Below are 24,765 nucleotides of genomic sequence, written 5' to 3' on the forward strand. Positions count from 1 at the left end.
ATTTTTCTAACATTCATTAATTTTACAGTATTACTGTAAGTCTTTAAACTTTTTCCAGTCTTCTTCCACCGATTCTTCTCCCTGGTCTAGCACAAGGAAATTTAAGACCACCAGCAGCAGCAGCAGCAACAGCAATTAATTACACATTTGTCTGAAATCCAATTTAAATTATTTCCCTTAATTCAACAAAAGTGATGAACTACCACTGTTCAGTGGTGGAAGACGACAATGTGATTTTAGGTGAACTGGGTTGCTTTTATTGTTGTTGTCCGCTCTGAGCCCGGCTTCGGCTGGGGAGGGCGGGATATAAATAAATTATTATTATTATTATTATTATTATTATTATTATTACTACTACTACTACTACTACTACTACTACAGGAGTCTGATAGTGGGATATAGTGGGGTAAGGAGGTCTGGGGTATGCCATATACAGAAAAGGCTTCCAGGGCATGGAATTCTCTTGTCTGGTAGAACTAAGCCGGAAGCCTTTGAGAAGTTTTGGAGGTATCTCATTTAATATAGTAACAGGGCACAGCTGCCACACACCTTGAAAGCAGCCTCGGTAGACGCATGGAATATGTGAAAACAGTGTCACTGATATTATTTATGCTTCCTGTTTTGCCATGGATGTAGCCGGGGGTGGGTGGGGAGGTACAGGGGCATAGGAAGTGGGAGGCAGAGGGGGTGGTCCGCCCCGGGTGCCACTCTTGGGGGGGTGACAAGATGGCCCCTGCCTCCCCCCAGCTGTAGAGCGGCCAAAGGCGCACAGCGTCCATATGGGCTGCCTCTCGCACAGCAACCGGACAGGCTGCCGCGTATGCGCACTCCATAAGGGATGCCACACATGCGCAGTCCGTACAGGATGCCACTCGCATGGCAGCCTGTATGGTCGCTGTGCGCGAGCGGCATCCTGTACAGAGTGCGCATGTGCGGCATCCCATATGGTCGCTGCACATACACAGTCCATACAGGATGCCGCACATGCGCACTCTGTACGGGATGCCCCTCGCGCGACAGCCTGTATGGATTGCGCATGCGCAGCGACCGTACGGGATGCTGCACATGCGCACTCCGTATGGGCTGCCCTGGGTGTAATAGAGGGTTCCTCCACCACTGGGGAGGCAGCTCCCTCTCCTAAATCAAGTAAAAATAAATAAAAATGCTCAACTAAAAGTAGAAAACGCAAAAAGATTTTGACAGATTTTTCTGAGCACCTAGGGTCAAAAGAAAGTAATATACCGTAAAACAACTGTTGTTGAGACATTTCATTCTGAATCTGCTAGACAGAGCCAGAGAGAGGATGACGACAGGTGGGTATCCTGCCCCGCCCCCACCCCAATATCCTGGTTATGCCTTTCCCGCTTTTTCTGTTCTCATTTCTTATGTTCCTAGCACCGGTGCCAGGCTATTTTGCACCCTAGCAAGGCTAACTACTTGCGTGTGCACACACACCCCACCCCCAAAATTTGCTAACTTCAGTTTTCAGAATCAGGTGTCTTGTAGCGAGAAAGTGAAGAACACAAAATTTGAAATTGCCAAGTTTATTTTAAATTGCCAGTGTAAGTAGCACAGCAAATACCAAAGAAAATGTTCCAGCGCACAGATCATTTGGAATAACCTTGCAAACTGTGGTGTTAAAATTCAAGGCACTGAAAAAGTTTCCATTTCAGGCACATCAAAATCTCACTCGGCCTGCCTGTTCCTTTGCAGATTTTGTCACCAATTCCTTCAGATCCAGTGCTGATGCTGTGTGTGCGTGTTCAACAGATTAAATGGCCAAGCTGACTAATCTCTTTAGCAACAATGTTTTTATAAGTTTGAGCGTTGAGAAACTTGAGTTCAAAATGCACAAGAAAAGTAAAACGTTGCCTGAAATTTGTAAGCTGTAACAAAAAACTAACCTGTAACTCAGCCCTCCCCAGCCTGGTGCCATCCAGATGTTTGGGACTACAACTCCCATCAGACCCTCTTCTTGGGTCCATCTCAGCATCTCTTCCTGGGATGAGGAACGGAGGAGGGCAAAGAGGTGACCCAAGGAAGGGCTTTCTCTGCCCGCTCCTCTTGCCTGCCTGGCCTCAAAGTAGCTTGGGGACAGCGTCAGATCTAGGGTGGTGCAGATGATTCCCCAGCCACTCTTGGTGGCTCCTAACAGAATACAGTCATACCTTGGGTTATAGACACTTCAGGTTGCGCTTTTTTGGGTTACGGACAGCCAAAACCCGGAAGTACTGGAACAGGTTACTTCTGGGTTTCAGCGGTCGCGCACGTACAGAAGTGCTAAATTGCGCTTTGCACATGCGCAGAAGAGCCGAATCACAAGCTGTATGTGTGCAGACGCGCCGTTGCAGGTTTCGAACACTGCGGGTTGCGAACGTGCATCCCGCATGGATCACGTTCGCAACCCAAGCATCCACTGTATTAAAAGCACGATAAATACATCAAACATTTAAAACCTCCCTAAACAGGAAAAAACTATATATATAAAATATATACAGTGGTACCTCGGGTTAAGTACTTAATTCGTTCCGGAGGTCCGTTCTTAACCTGAAACTGTTCTTAACCTGAAGCACCACTTTAACTAATGGGGCCTCCCGCTGCCGCTGCACCACTGGAGCACGATTTCTGTTCTCATCCTGAAGCAAAGTTCTTAACCCGAGGTACTATTTCTGGGTTAGCGAAGTCTGTAACCTGAAGCGTATGTAACCTGAAGCATATATATCCCGAGGTACCACTGTAAACCTATATTTATTTGGGCAGCCCAGGGCCTCCATTCACCCTGTCCAGGATTACGCTCCGGGGAGGCCACTTCAGGGCTGCCAACAGAGCGGTTGGGCTTTTCCCCTGGAGGCGCACTCCATTGTCTCTTGAGACAGGTGGAGGCCAACAACAACAATTTATTCGTGTGCCTACTCAAAGTTAAGCCCTGGGTTGAGTTGAGTTGCCACAACCATGATATGGTGCACTTGAGAGCATGCGCAGAGTGAAATGGGGAGGAGATTGGTGCCTGTTGAGGAGATCTATTTAAAAAACAACTGTACCGAAAGGAATTATTGTGAAATAATAATTTTTTTTTGGGGGGGGTCAAAATTTGCCTCCCTTCAGGCTCCATATTGCCAAAATCTGTTCCTGCTTGGGGTGCCATAGTGGGCAGCCGTGGCAGAGCAGAAAAATCCTTGCCAATGAAAAAGCACCCTGGTAAAATGGGCAAAGATCTATAAAAAATATTCAGACCTTTCTTGGAGATGTAAAGCGGAGGTGGGAACAATGCACCATATGTGGTGGGGGTGTAAGGCGATTAAACAGTTTTGGACCAAGATACATGAAGCGTTGAAAAGAATATTTAAGAGCACAATTCTCAAAACGCCAGAAGCATATCTGTTAAGCTTAATAACGAACGATATTCCCAAAGATAAAAAGAATATATTCCTCTATGTGACAGCAGCGGCTAGATTACTAGTGGAACAAAACTGGAAAACAGGAAAAAATAACAGAATTATCAGAATGGTGAATTAAGATCTGTGAATTTATGGAGGTGGCAAACTTAACGGCATCCTTTAGGGGCTGCCCCAAGCAAAAAAAATTAAGAGAGAGTGGGAGTGTGTTGAGATATTTATGAAAAAAATATGGAGATGGAAATTGAGTTTAACATAAACATGAAAGGAAAGACTCGCAAGGATGCAAGATGATATTATAAAGGATATGGCTATTAAGTATAAATAACTCCTAACACAACAAGAAACAATAATACAATTGCCAATAAGATTTCCCATGGGGGAGGGGAAGTCGGGAGTGGGGGAGGGACGTAGAGGGTGGTACTTGGAAAATTACTGGGGGGGGGGAGGGAGAAGGGAAAAATAGAAAAAGCACCCTGGCGAACAGACTGTTGTGGAGTGAAACATCCTCAGGCAGGAACAGGATAGAAAGTTATTTTGGGCATTGTAGGGGTGGAGTGTGTGTGTGTGTGTGTGTGTGTGTGTGTGTGAGAGAGAGAGAGAGAGAGAGAGAGAGAGAGAGAGAGAGAGAGAGAGAGAGAACTAGAAGTGTCCTCTAACCCAAGAGGCTGCTAGGGTTTCCCCTCTCACTTCCATAGGGGTCTCCTCAGTCACCAGGTCCAGTGCCTGAGATGTGCAGAGGGAACAGGGTGCTGGTTAGAGAGCTGTCCCCTTTTTGGGGTGGGTGGGGTGGCCTTCTTCCTAAGTCCCCAGGTTCAACCAAGATGTGTATTGGTGGGTGCAGGGATGACCCCCACCAGCTGTCGTTCTTCTGCTGTGGTGGGAAGGTAAATGGCGTTTCCGTCCGCTCTGGCTTCCGTCACGGTTTAGCCATGCTGGCTACATGACCCGGAAAGCTGTCTGTGGGCAAACGCCGGCTCCCTCGGCCTGAAAGCAGAGAGCAGTTCTGTACCCCATAGTCAGATTCAACTGGACTTAACCACCCAGGGATCCTTTACCTTTACCTTTTACCTCCACTCACACTGCTTCTGGGGAAGAGCCCAGAGCTCTCAACTTTCCACCAGTCGAACATGATTATCATGAACCTGTTACAGTGGTACCTCTGGTTGCGAATGGGATCCGTTCTGGAGGCCCGTTCGCAACATGAAAAGAGCGCAACCCACAGCGGCGCACCTGTGCACACGCGGGTTGTGATTCGCCGCTTCTGCGCATGCTGTCATTTTGCGCATCTGCACATGCGGCGAAACCCGGAAGTGACCCTTTCCAGTACTTCTGGGTCGCCGTGGGACGTAACCTGAAAGAACGTAACATGAAGTGGATGTAACATGAGGTATGACTGTATAACAGAGTGCTAGTGAGATGGACCCCTGCCCAATATTCTTGTTTTATTTATTAGACAATTAATTTGTGAAATATTAACAATATAAGAGGGCTTCAAGATTACTCTCTGCATATAAGATGCTCTGAGTCTTCCTTGTTCCTTTATTGCAATTACAATGGGAGTAATGCAGCTGTTCCTATCATACTAATCTCACCAGCCCTGCTTCCAACTCTCTCTACCAAAGACCAAAAACCATCTGACTCATCCCATCCCACCACCAGCACTCCAGATTCACACTCTCCCCCTTCCTAACATTACATTGCATCTTATATTATACCTACTATTGTAAGATGTTATCTGCATGTTTTAAATATGCTGTAAGCTGCCCAGAGTAGTAATAATAATAATAATAATAATAATAATAATAATAATTACATACAAGTTTATATACAAATGCCAGAACATCACATAGACTTCTATGCATTTAACATTTAAAGGTAAAGGGACCAGTCGCGGACGACTCTGGGGTTGCGGCGCTCATCTCGCTCTATAGGCCGAGGGAGCTGGCGTTTGTCCAAAGGCAGCTTCCGGGTCATGTGGCCAGCATGACTAAGCCGCTTCTGGTGAACCAGGGCAGCGCACAGAAATGCCGTTTACCTTCCCACCAGAGCGGTACCTACTTATCTTCTTGCACTTTGACGTGCTTTCGAACTGCAAGGTTGGTAGGAGCAGGGATCAAGCAACGGGAGCTCACCCCATCGCGGGGATTCGAACTGCCAACCTTCTGATCAGCAAGCCCTAGGCTCTGTGGTTTAGACCACAGCGCCATCTGTGTCCCACCATTAAATAAATAACATTTATTTCCCCCTAATTAGGTTCAATGATGTGAAGAAGAGTGAACTCTAAGGGAAACATGTTTTACACTCCAGACATCTAAATGATTTCGCGCCTCTGAGAGTCTGTTGATTTTTTCTAAGTGTCCCACTATAAGCGAAGCTCCTTCCGCATTCCATACATTTGAATGGTTTCCCCCCTCTGTGAGTCCATTGATATTTTCACAGTGCTCCACCAACAGCTAAGATTTGTCCACACTCTGTATTTAAAGGGTTTTATCCCTATGTGGATGGTTTCTTTCCCATGTGAGTTTGTTTATGTTGTCTAAGGTTTCTTTTTTGACTGAAGGTCTTTCCACATTCCATACATTTAAATGGTTTCCCCCCTGCATGAGTTTGTTGATGTTCTCCAATATTTCCAGTATCAGGGAAGTTCTTTCCGCATTTCAATGGTTTTTCCCTTGTGTGAGTCCGTTGGTGTTGTCTGAATGTTGAACTAAACGTGAAGCTTTTCCCACAATCCACGCATTTAAATGGTTTATCCCCGGTGTGAGTTCGTTGATGTTCTCTAAGGTTTCCCTTCTGACTGAAGCTCTTTCCACACTCTGTACATTTAAATGGTTTCTCCCCTGTGTGAGTCCGCTGGTGTTTTCTAAGTGTCCCACTTTCAATGAAGCTCTTCCCGCACTCCATACATTTAAATGGTTTCTCCCCTGTGTGGATCTGTTGATGTTTTCTAAGTGTCCCACTTTCACCGAAGCTCTTTCCACACTCCATGCATTTAAAGGGTTTCTCCCCTGTGTGAGTTCGTTGGTGTTGTCTTAGGTTTCCATTCTGACTGAAGCTCTTTCCGCACTCCAAACATTTAAATGGTTTAACCCCTGTGTGAGTTCGTTTATGTTTCCTAAGATTTCCACTATAAGTGAACTGCTTTCCACACTCCATGCATTTAAATGGTTTCTTCCCTGTGTGAGTCTGTTGATCTGCAGGAAGGAGGCTCTGCAGAATTCTGACTTTCTTCTCCATCGCCTGCTTTAGAGTACAGGAAAATACAGAATCCTGTAGGTGTTTTAAGGAACAGAAAAAAGGAATGTGACACAAATCAAGTGCAATTAGCATATTGTCTTATTTTAACATCTTATACATCCCCCCGCATCCTCCCTATGTCCCACATGTTTAGGAAATGAAAAGGAGATTACCGTATTTTTCACCCTATAGGACGCACTTTTTTCCCTCCAAAAATGAAGGGGAAATGTGTGTGCGTCCTATGGGGTGAATGCAGGCTTTCGCTGAAGCCTGGAGAGCGAGAGGGGTCAGAACGGCGCCATCCCGCTGTCCCCGGACCTGGTTTGGAGGCTGGCGGCGGGGAGAAACACGCATCTCCCTGCCGCCAGCCCCACAAACTCGGGGGACAGCGGGGAGGTGCAGTGCCGCCATCCCGCTGTTCCCCAACCTGGTTTGGGCTTCAGGCAGATATCCGCAAGCCGTGGGAGCCCGGCGGGAAGTCGCACCAGTCTCCCAAAGCTTGCGGAGAGCTGCCTGTTCTGGGGGCTGGGGTCGGGGGAAGCTCGGGCTTCCCCTGCCCCAGCCACACGCCTGGGGGGGGGAGAAATAATTTTTTTTCTTTATCCCCCCCAAAAAAACCTAGGTGCGTCCTATGGGCCGGTGTGCCCTATGGGGTGAAAAATACGGTAATGTTAAATAATAGTAATGCATCATCAACCTTTCATAATCTTTATGAAAACAGCATGATCTTAGAAAATGGTTTGCTGCGGAATAGCCTTTTTAAGGAAAGTAGGTCCTCACAGGTAAGTGAGCCGCTTTCTGCCCCCTATTTCTCAGCTTCAGCGTTCCTAATGCAATTTTTCATCCTCTGCCTTGCACGATAATCCTCCATCTCCTGGGCCACATTTTAACCCCTTTATCCCCTAGATGTTTATTAATCACCTGCACAGTCCCTTTCACCTCAGTACAGTGGCACCTCTCGTTGCGAACGGGATCCATTCTGGAGCCCCGTTCACAGCATGAGCAGAACGCAACCTGTGTCTGCATGGGTCGCGATTCGCCGCTTCTGCGCATGTGCGTGGCGTCATTTTGAGCGCATGCACATGCGGTGAAACCCGGAAGTAACCCTTTCGGGTACTTCCGGGTCACCATGGGATGCCACCTGAAAAGATGTAACCTAAACCGAACGTGACAAGAGGTATGACTGTAGGCCCATAGTAACCATCTTGGGATACCCAGGTCTGAGTCACTAGGGACTGTGGTATGGGTCTGTCAGTGAAATAGTGGTAAGGGTTGGTGCCTGGGGACGGCTAAATGAGTGCTCAGGAAGGAAAATGTTCTTGGATCTGGACCGCTCCTTGTCAGCCTTGCACGGGAAGAGCTGGAAATGCAGAAGGAAAGCAGGTTTCAATTTAGAGAATCTGAAACTGAAACACCCACCCCAATTGTTGTTTATAATTATGATGTGCCACCTGATCTCATGTTCATCTTGTGACACTGGAATATCCCAGTGGAAATTCTCTGTGCAGGCCTCTCTCACGTTCCTTTCTCCTTTGGAGTGGGTGGTCAAGGATTTCTGGATGTACCACCTATGCTTCAATGGAGAATATGTATGGCACTGAAAAACCTCGATATTAAATGTCAGTATAAAGAGCCCCCGTGGAACATGTGTCCTCTGTATCCATGGGGCCTCCCCTGTATAACTGTACTTAATGGAAACTTCAACCTTGGATATATAGGATTGATTCATTCATGGGATGAAGCTGTTAACTGTTATTTCTGGAGGCACAAATTTATTCCTAATCTATCTTAAATACATTGATAGTATTATGTCACTGGGTGCTGGGGCAGGGGTAGTACCTCTCGTGGGGGACATATAGGGCTCCTTCGGTCCCCACCCTGCACTCAGCTCTCTCCGGTGGGCCCTAGAAGCTGGCAGCATGTGACAGCGGACACAACCCAGGGAATAGTTTTGATTGGCTTACTAAACCTGTTGAGGATAGTCAATGGGTCTCAACCCCTCAGGGAGTTAGGGCCTTCCTCTGTATGTGAAGACAAGTTCTGGTGGATTTAGCGGATGACACCAAGCGTGGATCCAATGGTCAAGAAAGTGGTTTCTGCACATTATTCCAGGTACACTCCAACCAACAGCACACATTCCCTAATCCTGAAACCATTTAAGCCCTGAGGCTACTGCCTTGTGAACCACCCACCATTTCAGTAGCAGTCCTTCAGTTCCCAGCTATTAGTCCCCCTCCCCCTACGGAGGAATTATTCATCTGAATCCTAGTGGCTGGGAATCCTGAGTGGCGAGACAGCTGTTGGCCCTGCTGGGGGGTTTCTCCTTGGCTGGTCCTTGTGAGAAGAAGATGCTGGACGAGGTGGGCCCTGATCCTAATCCAGCAGGACTTTTCTCATGTTCCCACAAACTGAAACGAGACCTACAAAGATACAGTCTCCCAGGCAAGAGGAAGGACATACCTCTCAATTGGTCCAGGAAAAAGATCTCTGTATTTTAATGTTTCAAGCGAGGAGTTGATCTCAGACTTGCAGACCAGAGTCTCTCCTGTTCGGAATGAGTAAAACGGAAGTGCCATTTATGTCACTGTAAAAGTATTCTGTTGAAGAAAGTTATAACAAAGTAGCTGGTGTCCCGTTAAGAGCTAATAAAAGTATGATGGTCTCAGCATTTGTGGGCTGCAGGCTGAGGATGTGGACCAGGAAAGCTCACGCCACCATTAACCTGCGAGTCTCTTGTAGATTTTGCATAGTTATTTTGGAATTCCTACTGCAATATTGGCTCATGAAAAGTTACGGATGGAGTAAATTACACGGTTGCTGTAAACTATCACCCCACACACAAACTCTCACTCACATACAGTCTGTAAATTTGGCAAGTTCCCAACCCTTTCCTGTAATACTGGCATTTCCAGGCCTGCAGATGCGCAGCCCTGGGTGTAGAGCCTCCAGCCACAGGCATTGTCTATCATGGAAATGCCCCAGACTGGGGCGGCTTATGGATCTTTGTATGCTGATAGATTGTATGTCCATTAGTAACCCACTCTGACATTGCCTACAAAAAATAAAACTAATGCTTTCAGGATATACTTACGGATAAACCCTGAAAACCTTTCTATAGCATCCTTCCCCCATATTCCTGGATTGGTATATATACATCATCAGCACCAGCACCAATTAACCAACTTTTTCTCCTTTCTATAGCATCCTTCTCCCATATTCCTGGATTGGTATATATACAGCAGCAGCAGCACTATCATCGATTAACCAAGCAGTGGAATGGGAGCCTGAGAGAGAGGAAGAGGTCTCTGGCTATTCCTGGGCAAACTATGGCAAGTTCTTAAAGAAATGGGAGTGCCTGATCACCTCATCTGTCTCCTGAGAAATCTCTATGTGGGACAAGAAGCTACAGTTAGAAGTGGATATGGAACAACTGATTGGTTCAAAATTGGGAAAGGAGTACGACAAGGCTGTATATTGTCTCCCTGGTTATTTAACTTATATGCAGAATTCATCATGCGAAAGGCTGGGCTGGATGAATCCCAAGCTGGAATTAAGATTGCCGGAAGAAATATCAACAACCTCAGATATGCAGATGACACAACCTTGAGGGCAGAAAGTGAGGAGGAATTAAAGAACCTTTTAATGAGGGTGAAAGAGGAGAGCGCAAAATATGGTCTGAAGCTCAGCATCAAAAAAACGAAGATCATGGCCACTGGTCCCATCACCTCCTGGCAAATAGAAGGGGAAGACATGGAGGCAGTGAGAGATTTTACTTTCTTGGGCTCCATGATCACTGCAGATGGTAACAGCAGTCATGAAATTAAAAGACGCCTGCTTCTTGGGAGAAAAGCAATGACAAACCTAGACAGCATCTTAAAAAGCAGAGACATCACCTTGCCAACAAAGGTCCGTATAGTTAAAGCCATGGTTTTCCCAGTAGTGATGTATGGAAGTGAGAGCTGGACCATAAGGAAGGCTGATCGCCGAAGAATGGATGCTTTTGAATTATGGTGCAGGAGGAGACTCTTGAGAGTCCCATGGACTGCAAGAAGATCAAACCTATCCATTCTTCAGGAAATCAGCCCTGAGTGCTCATTGGAAGGACAGATCCTGAAGCTGAGGCTCCAATACTTTGGCCACCTCATGAGAAGAGAAGACTCCCTGGAAAAGACCCTGATGTTGGGAAAGATTGAGGGCACAAGGAGAAGGAGACGACAGAGGACGAGATGGTTGGACAGTGTTCTCGAAGCTACCAGCATGAGTTTGACCAAACTGCGGGAGGCAGTGGAAGACGGGAGTGCCTGGCGTGCTCTGGTCCATGGGGTCACGAAGAGTCGGACACGACTAAACACAACAATGCAGCTTCCAGGGAGGAAAGAATGGGGGAATCAGTAGACCCCCCCCTTTATCAGGCATCTCCCTCTGGTCAATTTGAACGAGTGGGCAGAAGGGAGAAGCCAAGACAGACCCACCACCAGAGATTCCTCCTCCAGCGCCCAAGGATGGAGACATCTCTCCAAAAGGAAGAGCCTCTCTCCTTTCCTCCCTCACCCTGCCTCTCTGCTCGGCTGGCCTTCTATCCTCCAGGGATGCTGCCATTTCTCCCTCAGCCCCACAGTATCCTCTGCCCTCCTCCCTCCGTCCCACAGTCTCCCCTGCGCCCAGAATCCCCCTTGGCACCGCTCACCCCTCGCCCTCTGCGCCGCATCTCTCCCGGGCGCACCAACCTCTCCATCCGGAGGGGCCTCGCAAGACGGGCAGGGAGGCGGGAGAGGGGGGGGTCTCTATCCAGGCCTATTTCACTTCCTTTAACCCTTTCGTGGCCTCCACCTCTCCCTCAAGGCGCAGGAGCTTTTTTGCGGGGAGGGGTGAAACTAGGCTGGATTTCCCCGAGTCAAAGACCCGATTGGAGACATTTGCGTCCCCACAAAGACATCCTCAATGGCGCCCTGCTGGAGGCGTCACGTGGTGTGAAAAAAAACCACCACCACCCCGTCTAGCCCACCCCCATAGCTATGGCTCTGTTTCCGGGAGGGGTCTCTGTCTTTTCCTCTTCCCCCTAAATCGCCCCTTTTCCCACGCAGCGTCTTTACCTCTTTGTCCTCTCTGGACCTCCGCCTCCCCTGCTCGCTGTTCCGGTTTCCTTCCTCGCAATAGAAAGCGGAGTGGGGGGTGAGGGGAACCAGTCAACCCCCACCCCTCCTCCCCTTCGGAAAACCTCCCACTTTTCACTTTGGGCCCCCTGGAAACTTCCGACCTATAGACACTTCGGGTTCCTTGTCGCAGGCGCGCGCCTCTAGAGCTACGTTCGCAGAGCAGCCTTCCTGTGTTGGGATGGAGACAGGAAGAGATGGCGCTGCCTTTGGCCTCCTGCTCTTGGGGCTCCGTCGGGAAATGGCCCCCTCCTCCCCCCAAGTCGCCTCTCTCCCCACAGCGGAGAGTGGAAATGGGGGCGGGAGCGGGTGGCTTCCTATTTGGGTATGAGCTGATGGATTGATGTTTCCCTCCACAGCAGGGTGGCAGCTGCACACTTATTTCCCCTTATTTACTTTTGTTATTGTATCATTTCAATAGAGTTAAGTTGAGGGTCTTACGGAGACTCTTCCTGGCTCCTCAAAAAGGCCAGAAGAACAGGAAAGGCATAATCCATGTCTGCTGAAGACTGGGCTAGGTAATAGGGAGGCAGTAATAAGACGCAGGGGCCATACTGATTTATTACAATTATTTGTATAGTTTAAATAATATACATATATACGTATGTGTGACTATTATTATATATTTATCTATTTATTATTTATACCCTGCCCATCTGCCTGGGTTTCCCCAGCCACTTTGGGTGGCTCCCAACCAAATATTAAAAACACGATAAAACATCTTCCCTAAACTGGGCTGCCTTCATAAATATATATCAATATTTATTGTTTTCCAATGATTGTTTTTCCTATGTCTTTAGCCGTTGTCTTCCAAAAAGAGATGGAAACCCAGGTTTGTGAAACCCTTGTGTACACAGTGGTCTGCTTGCAGGAAGACTCCCCAGAAGCAGGACTGAAGAATTAGTTCAAAATTAGTATTATTATTATTATTATTATTATTACTATTAAACCCAGCCATTCTGGGTGGCTTCCAACAAAATATTAAAAATACATGAAAACATCAATCATTAAAACCTTCCGTAAACAGAGCTGCCTTCAGATGTCTTCTAAACGTCAGATAGTTGTTTATTTCTTTGATATATGATGGGAGGGCTTTCCACAGAGCGGGCGCCACTACTGAGACGGCCCTCTGCCTGGTTGCCTGTAACTTCGCTTCTCACAGTGAGAGAATCGCCAGAAGGCCCTCGGAGCTGGACCTCATTGTCCAGGCAAAACGATGGGGGTGGAGATGCTCCTTCAAGTCTACTGGGCTGAGGCCGTTTAGGGTTTAAAAGTCAGCACCAATACTTTGAATTGTGCTCGAAAACATACTGGGAGCCAGTGTAGGTCTTTCAAGACTGGTGCTGTTATGTGGTCTTGGCCGCTCCCAGTCACCTGTCTAGCTGCAACATTCAGGATTAGTTGTCGTTTCCAGGTCACCTTCAAAGGTAGCCCCACGTAGAGCGCATTGCAGTAGTCCAACCGGGAGATAACTAGAGCATGCACCACTCTGGAGAGACAGTCTGCGGGCAGGTAGGGTCTCAGCCTGCATACCAGAGGCAGCCGGTAGACACTGCCATGGACACAGAATTGACCTGTGCCTCCATGCACAGCTGTGAGTCCAAAATGACTCCCAGGCTGCACACCTGGTCCTTCAGGGGCACAGTTACCCCTTTCAGGACCAGGAATTCTCCAATCTTGCCTGCCCCGTCCCCCAAAACAGTACATCTGTCTTGTCAGGATTCAACCTCAATCCGTTTGCCGACATACATCCTCCAACCACCTCCAGGCACTCACATAGGACTTTCACCACCTTCACTGGTTCCGATTTGAAAGTGTTACGGAAGGGGGGGGGGATGTCTTCTTCACTACAATATATTTGCTCAATTTCTCTAGGACTCCATCACCCCTCCCCTGTCCTCCATAATCTCTCAAGTAATCCAGTCAAAATCACTCTGCCAAACCTTTCCTCCGGGCAATGCCAGGTGACAGACTATGTGTACATGGAACATTGTCTTCTCAGGATGTGCTTATCTGCGCATATCTCCAGCCCTCTGCATATTCCCCCCTCCCTCCTCCATATCTCCAGCCCTCTGCATATTCCCCCTCCCTCCTCCATATGTTAATCTGTGTAACCCAACCTCTCCTTAATGTATTCATGATGTAACTGGGATGTATTTTGCACTGTATTCTGGGACATGGAGGGAGTTTCAAAAGTTCATGTCACCCCTTTCTCGCTGTTCAATCTCGCCTTGAACCTGTTGCGCAATAAACTTGGATATTCTGCAGTTTGCTCCTGCGTCCGGCTGAGCTCATTTTCTTCCGCAGGGACCCACGGACTTAGTCCGATGAGCTGGGTGGCAGAGTAACCCTGCACCCAGATTTTAGCCGTAACAAAAGAGAGGTAGAACTGGGTATCCTCCACATATTGATGAACACCCATCCCACCCCCTTGAAGATCTCTCCCAGCAGCATGTGGAAGAGGATGGAACCCTGTGGCACCCCACAAGTGAGAGCCCAGGGGTCCAACACTCATCCCCCAACACCACCTTCTGGATACGACCCAGGAGAAAGGAGCGGACCCACTGCGTAACAGTGCTGCCAGCTCCCAGTTCCTCTACACGTTCCAGGAGGTTGTTGTGGTCAATGGTATTAAAGGCCTCTGAGAAATCCAGCAGAACTTTTTATTGAGGGTGAAAGAGGAGAGCGCAAAAATATGGTCCGAACCTCAACATCAAAAAAACGAAGATCATGGCCTCTGCTTCCATCACCGCCTGGCAAATAGAAGGGGAAGAAATGGAGGCAGTGAGAGATTTTACTTTCTTGGGCTCCATGATCACTGCAGATGGTGACAGCAGCCACAAAATTAAAAGACGCCTGCTTCTTGGGAGAAAAGCAATGACAAACCTGGACAGCATCTTAAAAAGTAAAGGCATCACCTTGCCAACAAAGGTCCGTATAGTAAAACCTATGGTTTTCCCAGTAGTGATGTATGGAAGTGAGAGCTGGACCATAAAGAAGGCTGATTGCCCAAGAATTGATGCTTTTGAATTATGGTGCTGGAGGAGACTCTTGCGAGTCATATGGACTGCAAGAAGATCAAACCTATCCATTCTTAAGGAAATCAGCCCTGAGTGCTCACTGGAAGGACAGATCCTGAAGCTGAGGCTCCAATACTTTGGCCACCTCATGAGAAGAGAAGACTCCCTGGAAAAGACCCTGATGTTGGGAAAGATGGAGGGCACAAGGAGAAGGGGACGACAGAAGACGAGATGGTTGGATAGTGTTCTCAAAGCTACCAGCATGAGTTTGACAAAACTGCGGGAGGCAGTGGAAGACAGGAGTGCCTGGCGTGCTTTGGTCCAGGGGGTCACGAAGAGTCGGACACGACTAAACGACTAAACAACAACAACATTCCTGGCCTCTCTCCTTCTGTCTCTGAGCTAAGATTGGTATCTGCTGCTTGCTCTCTGTTCTCTGAAGCTATGCCACTCGGCTGCCCCTCCTCCCTCTCCCATTCCAGTGTCCTTATCTCCCTTTGCCTGCTTTAGATTCCCAGCCTCTGTCAGCTCCGGAACGAAGATGACACCTAACAATGCTTAATGTTAATGCTTAATGTTAATGCTAAAGTAAAGCCGGCCTTTCAGGGATCAAACTGTGAACTGAAATGTGAGTAATTTTTTTGTTACTTTTAAAGGAAAGACTCTTGTGTCTTTTAAGAGGGATAAAAGGGGACACGAGGAATAATCCACCTGGGCAAGTCAGATTGGATGACTTAACTAAAGAGATTCAAATGAATCTGCAAACTATCTTCCTGCTATATTCAGGGGAAACTGCTCTGCTACATCACTCACTAGCGTGAGTGAAGGAAGGATATCACTTATTCAACATATCCTTTCCTACTATCCTTAACATTCCCACAGTTGTCCCTTAGCATTATAAGTTTGGGACCTGCCTGAACATCTTTCCACATTATAATCATCCGTATGGTTTCTCCCCTGTGTCTGTTATTTGGGGGATAATTGGCTAGGAGCTTACAGTGAAGCATTTAACACACACCTGTGCCACCGCCGGGCACATTGCTGCCAGAGGCTCTGGCACTCTCTGCTCTATGTGAGGAATAAAACACTGGCTCCTAAAGCTGAAAGCCCTAGGAGCCTTTCATATAAATTCTGAGCCCATTGGTGAAGTAGCAAAGTTTATTTAAAGAAAAGCATCTTTGCAAGCATGGGGGAGCTATTCAGGCACACCCAGGTCAGAACAACACAAGCATTTATCCTCCCCCCGGGGGCAAATGTCCCTCCTCTGTCCTCCAATTGGCTGGAGGGTGGCGTAGAGGTTACAGCCTATCAGACCGCCCAATTATACCCGATGCCCATCCCGTATTGCCCTTATTTGGTCCAAGCCCCACCCCCAGAATTTACCTATTGACAAAAGCAGCACACCGAAAGATGCCCTAGTTTTGTGTGTTAACCACTGTGGGTTCCAATTGCAAGCATAATCGAGTTTCATATCTTATAAAGCTAAGAAGGCAAACCACATTTAGACTACCACTTTGTTCCAATCACGGGTGCAAGCAGGCTTCATATGTGGGTCCCAGCTACAAGCTATATGATGCCACCAGAGATAATGTTTTATTTCAACACTTCACCCTTGACGTAGCCCAAAATGAGGAAGTGCAGTAACACATTTAATTCGTACAATATAAACTATATACAAGGGTTTCAAGACTACCATCTGCATGTAGGAAGATGCTTTCAGATTTCTGTGTCTTAATTGTTCCTTTATTGCAATTATAACAATGGTAGTGATGCGACTCTTCGTATATTAAACAACTGTACATCCAAAGCAACACAAAAAGTCTCACACTCCACTTTTCACAACTCTCACATCCCAAATTCAAACATGAACATTTCCAATCTCTCCACCAAAGACCATGTGACACTCAGCCCACCATTATTCACCACCAGCTCTCCAGATGACACACCCCTCCCTAACATTACACTGCATCTTGTATTCTACTATTTTGAGATGTTACCCACATTACTTTCCCATACTCCTTACATTTAAAGTGTTTCACCCATGTGAATTTGTAGATGAATTTTATAGTGTCCACTTTGACTGAAGCTCTTTCCACACACTGTACATTTAAATAGTTTCTCCCCTGTGTGTTTGATGATGTACTCTATAGTGTCCACTATCACTGAAGCTCTTTTCACACACTATACATTTAAATGGTTTCTTCCCTGTGTTAGTTAGATGATGTCGTCAAAGTTTCTCACTTTGACTGAAGCTCTTTTCATACTCCACAATACGCAGCGCACTAGAGTCTGAAGGGTACGTTTACAGATTGAAAAGAAACTAATTGCTAATGAAATGATTGTATTTCAATATGTTCCAGGTGACAATCAAATTGCAGACATTTTTACTAAAGCACTTCCAAAGGTTACACATGAAAGACATGTACAAAATATGCTTTATGTTTTTGTTCCACAATAATGAACCGCAGGGGAAATGTTGAATGGTCACTTTAAAATGTGAAGGTTCATTATTGCTTCACAAGTTGTGTATGTCTTTAATGGCCAGGGCCAAGGCAAATAACGAGACCCAGTCTTGCAGCTGTGAAACATAGCAGGTGCTGCTGAGTTGTGTTAATCAAGCTGTGTCAGCATTTGGGTATAGTATATAATGAGCAACAACTGCTCCCTCATTACCCTGGGGGATGGGTCGGTGGTTGGGTCGGGTTTGTTGTTGATGTATTTAGTGTATAAGGAGTTTTTGTTTTCGTTATTAAAACCTTGTTTAAGTTATTTTTGAGTCCCTTTTTAATGCATGGTCTCCCCAGCAAGCTCTCTGCAGTGCTACTAAACAGCAAATAGCCAACAGTTTTCACTTCAACTGAAGATCTTTCCACACTCTATGCAGTCAAATGGTTTTTCCCGTGTGTTCGTTGATGTCGTTTACAGTGTCCACTATGATTGAAGCTTTTTCCACACTCCATACATTCAAATGGTTTTTCCCCTGTGTGAGTTCGTTGATGTTGTCTTAAGTGTCCACTTTGACTGAAGGTTTTCCCACACTGCAAACAATTAAATGGTTTCTCCCCTGTGTGAATTCGCTGATGTTTTCTAAGGGTTTCACTTAGACTGAAGCTCTTTCCACACTCTATACATTTAAATGGTTTTTCCCCTGTGTGAGTTCGCTGATGTTTTTTAAGGGTTTCACTTAGACTGAAGCTCTTTCCACACTCTATACATTTAAATAGTTTTTCCCCTGTGTGAGTTCGCTGATGTTTTCTAAGGGTTTCACTTAGACTGAAGCTCTTTCCACACTCTATACATTTGAATGGTTTCTCCCCTGTGTGAGTTCGTTGATGTAGTCGAAGTTTCCCACTATGAGCGAAGCTCTTTCCACACTCTATACATTCAAATGGTTTTTCCCCTGTATGAGTTTGATGATGTTGTTGAAGTTTCTCACTTTGACTGAAGCTCTTTCCACACTCTATACATTTAAATGCTTTCTCCACTGTGTGAGTTCGTTGATGTAGTCTATAGTGTCCACTTTGACTGAAGCTCTTTCCACACTCTCTACATTTAAATGGTTTCTCCCCTGTGTGAGTTAGATGATGTCGTTGAAGTTTCCCACTATCACTGAAGCTCTTTCCACACTCTATACATTTAAATGGTTTCTCCCCTGTGTGAGTTCGATGATGTAGTCGAAGTTTCCCACTATCACTGAAGCTCTTTCCACACTCCATGCATCTGAATGGTTTCTTCCCTGTGTGAGTTCGCTGATGTAGTCTTAAGTGTCCGCTTTGACTGAAGCTCTTTCCACACTCTATACATTCAAATGGTTTCTCCCCTGTGTGAGTTCGCTGATGTAGTCTTAAGTGTCCGCTTTGACTGAAGGTTTTCCCACACTGCATACATTTAAATGGTTTCTCCCCTGTGTGAGTTCGATGATGTTTTCTAAGGGTTTCACTTCGATTGAAGCTCTTTCCACACTCTCTACATTTAAATGGTTTCTCCCCTGTGTGAGTTAGATGATGTCGTTGAAGTTTCCCACTATCACTGAAGCTCTTTCCACACTCTATACATTTAAATGGTTTCTCCCCTGTGTGAGTTCGATGATGTAGTCGAAGTTTCCCACTATCACTGAAGCTCTTTCCACACTCCATGCATCTGAATGGTTTCTTCCCTGTGTGAGTTCGCTGATGTAGTCTTAAGTGTCCGCTTTGACTGAAGCTCTTTCCACACTCTATACATTCAAATGGTTTCTCCCCTGTGTGAGTTCGCTGATGTAGTCTTAAGTGTCCGCTTTGACTGAAGCTCTTTCCACACTCTATACATTTAAATGGTTTCTCCCCTGTGTGAGTTTGATGATGTTTTCTAAGGGTTTCACTTCGATTGAAGCTCTTTCCACACTCTATACATTCAAATGGTTTCTTCGTTATTCCTTTTGAATTTACAGATGGCCCCCCAGAACTCTTGCCTGTCTTCTCCATCGTCTGCTTCAGAGTGCAGGGAGACAAAATCCTGTTGATGTTTCAAGGGAGAGAACAAAGGAAGATGATACACATCAAGTTCAATTTGCAGTCATCCCAATTAGTATTTATAATTATGATGTGCCACCAGATCTCGTGCCCGTTTTCTGACACAGGGCTATCCTAGTGTAAATTCTCTGCCTAGGCCTCTCTCACTGTCCTTTCTCCATTTGCATCACTCCTGGATGTACCTCCTCTATTTCAAAGCGGAATCTGTGTCACACTGAAGAAGCTCGATATTAAACATCAATATATAACTGCACTTAATGGAAACTTCAGCCTTGGATATTTAGCATTGATTCATTCATGGGATGAAGCTGTTAGTTTTATTGCTGGAGACACAAATTTATTTCTGATCTATCAAATACATTAATAGTATTATGTTATGGGGTGTTGGGGCTGGGATAGTACCTTTCGTGGGGGACATATAGGGCTCCTTCTGGGGTGACTGGTCCACCATTAATCCCAACCTGTACTCAGCTCTCACCTGTGGGTCCTAGACGCTGTCAGCATGCAACAGCAGACACAACCAAGGAAAAGCTTCGACAGGCCATCTAAGCCAGTTGAGGATAATTGATGGGTCTCAATCCCTTGATGAGTCGGGGACTTTCACTGCATGCGATGACAGGCTCTGGCACAATGAGCAGACGAGACCAATAGTGTCTCCAATGGTCAAGCAGGTGGTTTCTGCAAGTGCCGTAGAGGGAACTGAGGGGCTCATCAACCTGGGAAGGGAGGCCAAGCAGCAGAAGGAAAACTCTGATCCTAAACCTCTGCTGCCTTGCGTGAATATCTTCAGGAAAAGAAGAGGCTAAGAAGTAAACGTTACACAAATCGGGAGTGGAGTCCTTAAGATGATTGTGTTGGAGTGTTGTGGGTATCAAGGAGTAAACACTAAGCTAAGTGGAAATGCTGACTCAGTTTCATGTGGTGAGTCAGCATCCCAAGAGATGGGGCCCTGCCTAATTGGTCTATAGCCAGCTTGTATACAGAGGTATGCTTTACTTCTCCACACTGGCTTCTCCCCCGTATGTAGGAAGGCTGATTTGTGGTACTTTATGATGCTGCAAGACTGCTCTCCTTGCAACACAGCTGCACTCCTGAGCGCTTTATATGGAGCTTCTATCAGTCCTAATACATTGCAAGATGTTGGATGGAGTCCTTGTACGCCTCCTTCCAGTAACTCCTGGGGCCAAGCTGGGGCCAAAAATATTGCTCTGCTTCCCTTTGGACCATATCAAGAAGGTTGAGAAGGTTGAGATAGGTCTGCTCCCCCCCGGGAATCGAGGAGGATTTTCACAAGATCGGCAAAAGGTCCACCTAGACGTCTGGCAAGGCTGCCGTTTCTTGTGAGGAGAACCAGAACTTACAGGGTTAAACAGTTCTGTGTGACCGTCTCACATCTTGAGGCCTGGTTTTGTTCACATACGGGAATCTTTCTTTGCGTGTGAGTTACTTTCGCTTTTAGCTGTTGAGCCGGAGAGAATGTCCGCCCGATCTCCGGGGTGATTTATGATGATTTTTCTGTACATAATAAAGCCTTCTTAGATTAAGCAAGAACCCTGTGTACAGACTGGGATTTATCACCCACACAAGGCAAAACCGCTGCTCCATTACATTCCGAAGATTTCTATGGTGGGAAACATCAGGAAAGCTCAAAAGCTGTTTTTTGGGGGGAGAATTTGTATTTTTAGAAAGCTCGACAACTCTGTCTGGATTTTTGCATTTTTAAATGGGGCCACCCTGCTGGAGAAGATGGCCTTGTCATGTAGGGAGCCCAGGACCTCCACACACACTGCCCTGTATTCTGCGGGGGTCACATCTGTGCTTCTAACACCCCTGTTTTACTTCAACCTCATGGAGACTCTGCATTGTGTCTCGAGGCAGATGGATGTCAACAAAAAGGGGTGGATGGACAGAATCTGACTTTTGAGAGAGGAGGTGCAGTCAGAGATGCTTCCACCAGAAGAGAGCCTGAGGGGGGAAACCATCGTTAGATGACATTTAGGATCCCTGCCTCCATTTCTCAGCCTGAATTGTAACTCAGAATATTGATTCTGGACTCAGTTCAGAACCTTCAGATCTATCCTCTGGTTGGCCGTCTTCTGGAATATAAACCAGACCTCTTTGAGGGTATCATCAAAACCTTCATTTAGTGTGGGCACCTTGGATTTGGGGTCTAGGTATCAATCATAATCCCTGAAAACGTGTCTCAGTAACCCTTGGTCTCTATACCCACCCGGACCTCCCAAGTGAGTCTGAGCTCCTAGAGGAACCATCTATGGTGAGGTGCGACACCTCTGGCCCTCCAGATGTGGTTGGACTCAAAGCACCATCAGCCCAAGCAAGGATGGCCAATGACCAGGGATGATGGGAGTTCTACTGGAACAACACCTGGAGGGACACACTTTCTCCATCTTCCTCCTCCTCTGAAAAAGCTAAATATCTGTATTGTTTCCCCCTTCCTCTGTGATGTGTAACATCTTCCTGATACACTCCAAGCAACTACACACATTCCCTAATCCTGCACCATTTACTTCCTGAGGCGGCTCCATTGTGTCCACCTTCTCAGAACCACCCACCATTTCAGTAGCAGTCCTTCAGTTCCCAGCTATTACTCCCCCTCCCCCCTACGGAGGAATTATTCATCTGAATCCCAGGGGCTGGGAGTCCTGAGTGGGGAGACAGCTGTTGGCCCTGCTAGGGGGGGGTTCTCCTTGGCTGGTCCTTGTGAGAAGAGGATGATGGACGAGGTGGGCCCTGATCCTAATACAGCAGGACTTTTCTCACGTTCCCACAAACTGAAACGAGACCTACAAAGATACAGTCTCCCAGGCAAGAGGAACGACATACCTCTCAAAGTCTCTGTATTTTTCTGTTTCAAGGAAGAAGTTGAGCTCAGACTTGCAGATCAGATTCTCTCCTGTGCGGAATAAGTAAAACGGAAGTGCCATTTACATCACTGGAAAAGTATTCAATAATATTCATGTGTTGAAGAAAGTATAACAAAGTAGCTGGTGTCCCATTAAGGGCTAATAAAAGTATTATGGCCTCAGCATTTGTGGGCTGCAGGCTGAGGGTGTGAACTGTGGACCAGGAAGACTCGCAATCTCCATTATCCTGAGAGTCTCTTTGTAGATTCTGCGTAGTTATTTTGGAATTCCTACCGCAATATCGGTTCATGAAAAGTTACGGATCGATTAAATTACACGGTTGCTGTAAACTATCATCCCAAACACAAACTCTCACTCACATACTGTCTGTAAATTTGGCAATCTCACACCCCTTGCCTATAATACTGGCAATTCCAGGCCTACAGATGCACAGCCCTGGGTGTAGAGCCTCCAGCCACAGGTATTGTCTACCGTGGAAATGCCCGAGACTGGGGCGGATTATGGATCTTTGGATGCTGATAGATTGTATCTCAGTTTGTAACCCACTCTGACATTGCCTACAAAAAATAAAAGTACAGTGGTACTCCGCTAGATGAATGCCCTGCTAAACGAAAAACGCGCAAGACGAAAGGGCTTTCCGATTTTTTTCTGCTTCACAAGATGAATTTTTCTATGGGGTTGTCTCGCAAAACGAAAATTTTGGGGGGGTCTTGCGTTTATTTTGCCTTTTCTGAAAGCCGCTAAGCCGCTTATCTGCAAATTGCCGCTCATCCGCTAAGCCTTTGATAGTGATGCTCCGCAAGACGAAAAACCCTGCAAGATGAAGACACCCACAGAACAGATTAATTTCGTCTTGCGGGGCACCACTGTAATAGAAATGCCTTCTGGATATACTTATATATAAACCCTGAAAGCCTTTCTATAGCATCCTTCTCCCATATTCCTAGATTGGTATATATACATCATCAGCACCAGCACCATCGATTAACCATGCAGTGGAAACACTTAAGAATGGGAGCCTGAGAGAGAGGAAGAGGTATCTGGCTACTTCCTGGGAGGGGCTTCCAGAAGCAAAGAACCGCTTTGGAGAAGGGCAGTGCCAAAGAATCCTCCAACTACCGCACAATTGCACTCATTTCACACGCTAGCAAGGTTATGCTTAAAATTCTACAAGGAAGGCTCAAGCAGTATGTGGACCGAGAACTCCCAGAAGTGCAAGCTGGATTTAGAAGAGGCAGAGGAACCAGAGACCAAATTGCAAACATGCACTGGATTATGGAGAAAGCTAGAGAGTTCCAGAAGGACATCTACTTCTGCTTCATAGACTATGCAAAAGCCTTAGACTGTGTCGACCACAGCAACTATGGCAAGTTTTTTAAGAAATGGGAGTGCCTGATCACCTCATCTGTCTCCTGAGAAATCTCTATGTGGAACAAGAAGCTACAGTTAGAACTGGATATGGAACAACTGATTGGTTCAAAATTGGGAAAGGAGTACGACAAGGCTGTATATTGTCTCCCTGCTTATTTAACTTATATGCAGAATTCATCATGCAAAAGGCTGGGCTGGATGAATCCCAAACCGGAATTAAGATTGCCGGAAGAATTATCAGCCACCTCGGATATGCAAATAACACAACCTTGATGGCAGAACGTGAGGAGGAATTAAAGAACCTTTTAATGAGGGTGAAAGAGGAGAGTGCAAAATATGCTCTGAAGCTCAACATCAAAAAAACCAAGATCATGGCCACTGGTCCCATCACCTCCTGGCAAACAGAGTTGGACACGACTAAACAACAATAACAGCAATGCAGCCGAGGATCAGTGGGGAGAGGACTGAGCTTCCAGGGAGGAAGGGGTGAGGAAAATCAGTGGACCCCCCCCCCCCCTTATCAGGCAGAGTGGGCAGAAGGGAGAAGCCAAGGCAGACCCACCACCAGAAATTCCTCCTCCAGCGCCCAAGGATGGAGACATCTCTCCAAAAGGAAGAGTCTTCCTCCCTCCCTCCCTCTCTGCTCGGCTGGCCTCCTATCCCCCAGGGATGCTGCCATTCCTCCCTCAGCCCCCCATCTTCCTCTGCCCACCTCCCTCCGTCCCACAGTCTCCCCTGTGCCCAGAAAGCCCCTTGGCATCGCTCACCCCTCGCCCTCTGCGCCGAATCTCTCCCGGGCGCGCCAACCTCTCCATCCGGAGGGGCCTCCCAAGACGGAGATGGGGGGGGGTAGAGGGGGGTCTCTATCCAGGCCTATTTCACTTCCTTTAACCCTTTCGTGGCCTCCGTCTCTCCCTCAAGGCGCAGGGATTCCTGCCAGCAGGAAACGGCAGAGGGCGGGGGGCGTCGTGTTTGGGTCCTGGGTTCAAATCCAGGGCTGCTTGGGGACGGGGGTCTTCGTGGGGACCCCCTTGTTGGGCATCACGTTTCAGGTCAGGCAAGAGAGCCCGGGGGGGGGGGTGCAGGGCAGTTCAGCCTCGCTTGAGCCCCCGGGGGAAAGAGACACGTGTGGAGGGGAGGGCGCTGGAAAGGAGAGGGCAGCTGGATTGCATGGATCGGGGGCCTTGAGC

General features: G+C 46.9%; 2 protein-coding genes across 7 annotated transcripts in view; both read right to left on the reverse strand.

Moving 5' to 3' along the window:
* Window positions 1-1,528: 1,528 nt before the first annotated feature.
* LOC114586544 (uncharacterized) lies at window positions 1,529-11,896 on the reverse strand. Of its 6 annotated transcripts, none has more exons than XM_077923401.1 (4): window positions 11,729-11,896; window positions 9,096-9,180; window positions 8,087-8,203; window positions 1,529-6,668 (listed from the first exon to the last, which is right to left on the reverse strand). In XM_077923401.1, exon 4 carries the CDS (start codon window positions 6,633-6,635, stop codon window positions 5,892-5,894), a length of 744 nt encoding a protein of 247 aa, XP_077779527.1. In that variant the 5' UTR covers window positions 6,636-6,668; window positions 8,087-8,203; window positions 9,096-9,180; window positions 11,729-11,896; the 3' UTR covers window positions 1,529-5,891. The 6 variants fall into 6 exon arrangements, with proteins under 6 accessions (XP_077779527.1, XP_077779526.1, XP_077779525.1 ...); XM_077923400.1 differs by having other exon boundaries at window positions 8,055-8,203; XM_077923399.1 differs by lacking the exon at window positions 8,087-8,203 and having other exon boundaries at window positions 11,729-11,895.
* Window positions 11,897-15,948: 4,052 nt separating this feature from the next.
* The window catches only part of LOC144326680 (uncharacterized), an 87,782-nt gene continuing 78,965 nt past the window's right edge, over window positions 15,949-24,765 (reverse strand). Inside the window, exon 8 of the mRNA XM_077923421.1 lies at window positions 15,949-19,132. Coding sequence (XP_077779547.1) covers window positions 17,685-19,132 — 1,448 coding nt within the window. The 3' untranslated portion in view covers window positions 15,949-17,684. The remainder of the gene's footprint in view (window positions 19,133-24,765) is intronic.

Source organism: Podarcis muralis, chromosome 2 (genome assembly GCF_964188315.1).
Source record: "Podarcis muralis chromosome 2, rPodMur119.hap1.1, whole genome shotgun sequence".
Classification (NCBI taxonomy): domain Eukaryota; kingdom Metazoa; phylum Chordata; class Lepidosauria; order Squamata; family Lacertidae; genus Podarcis; species Podarcis muralis.

Excerpts from the sequence above, each read along its gene's own strand:
- LOC114586544 (XM_077923401.1), bottom strand. The coding sequence starts at position 6,635 with ATGGAGAAGAAAGTCAGAATTCTGCAGAGCCTCCTTCCTGCAGATCAA.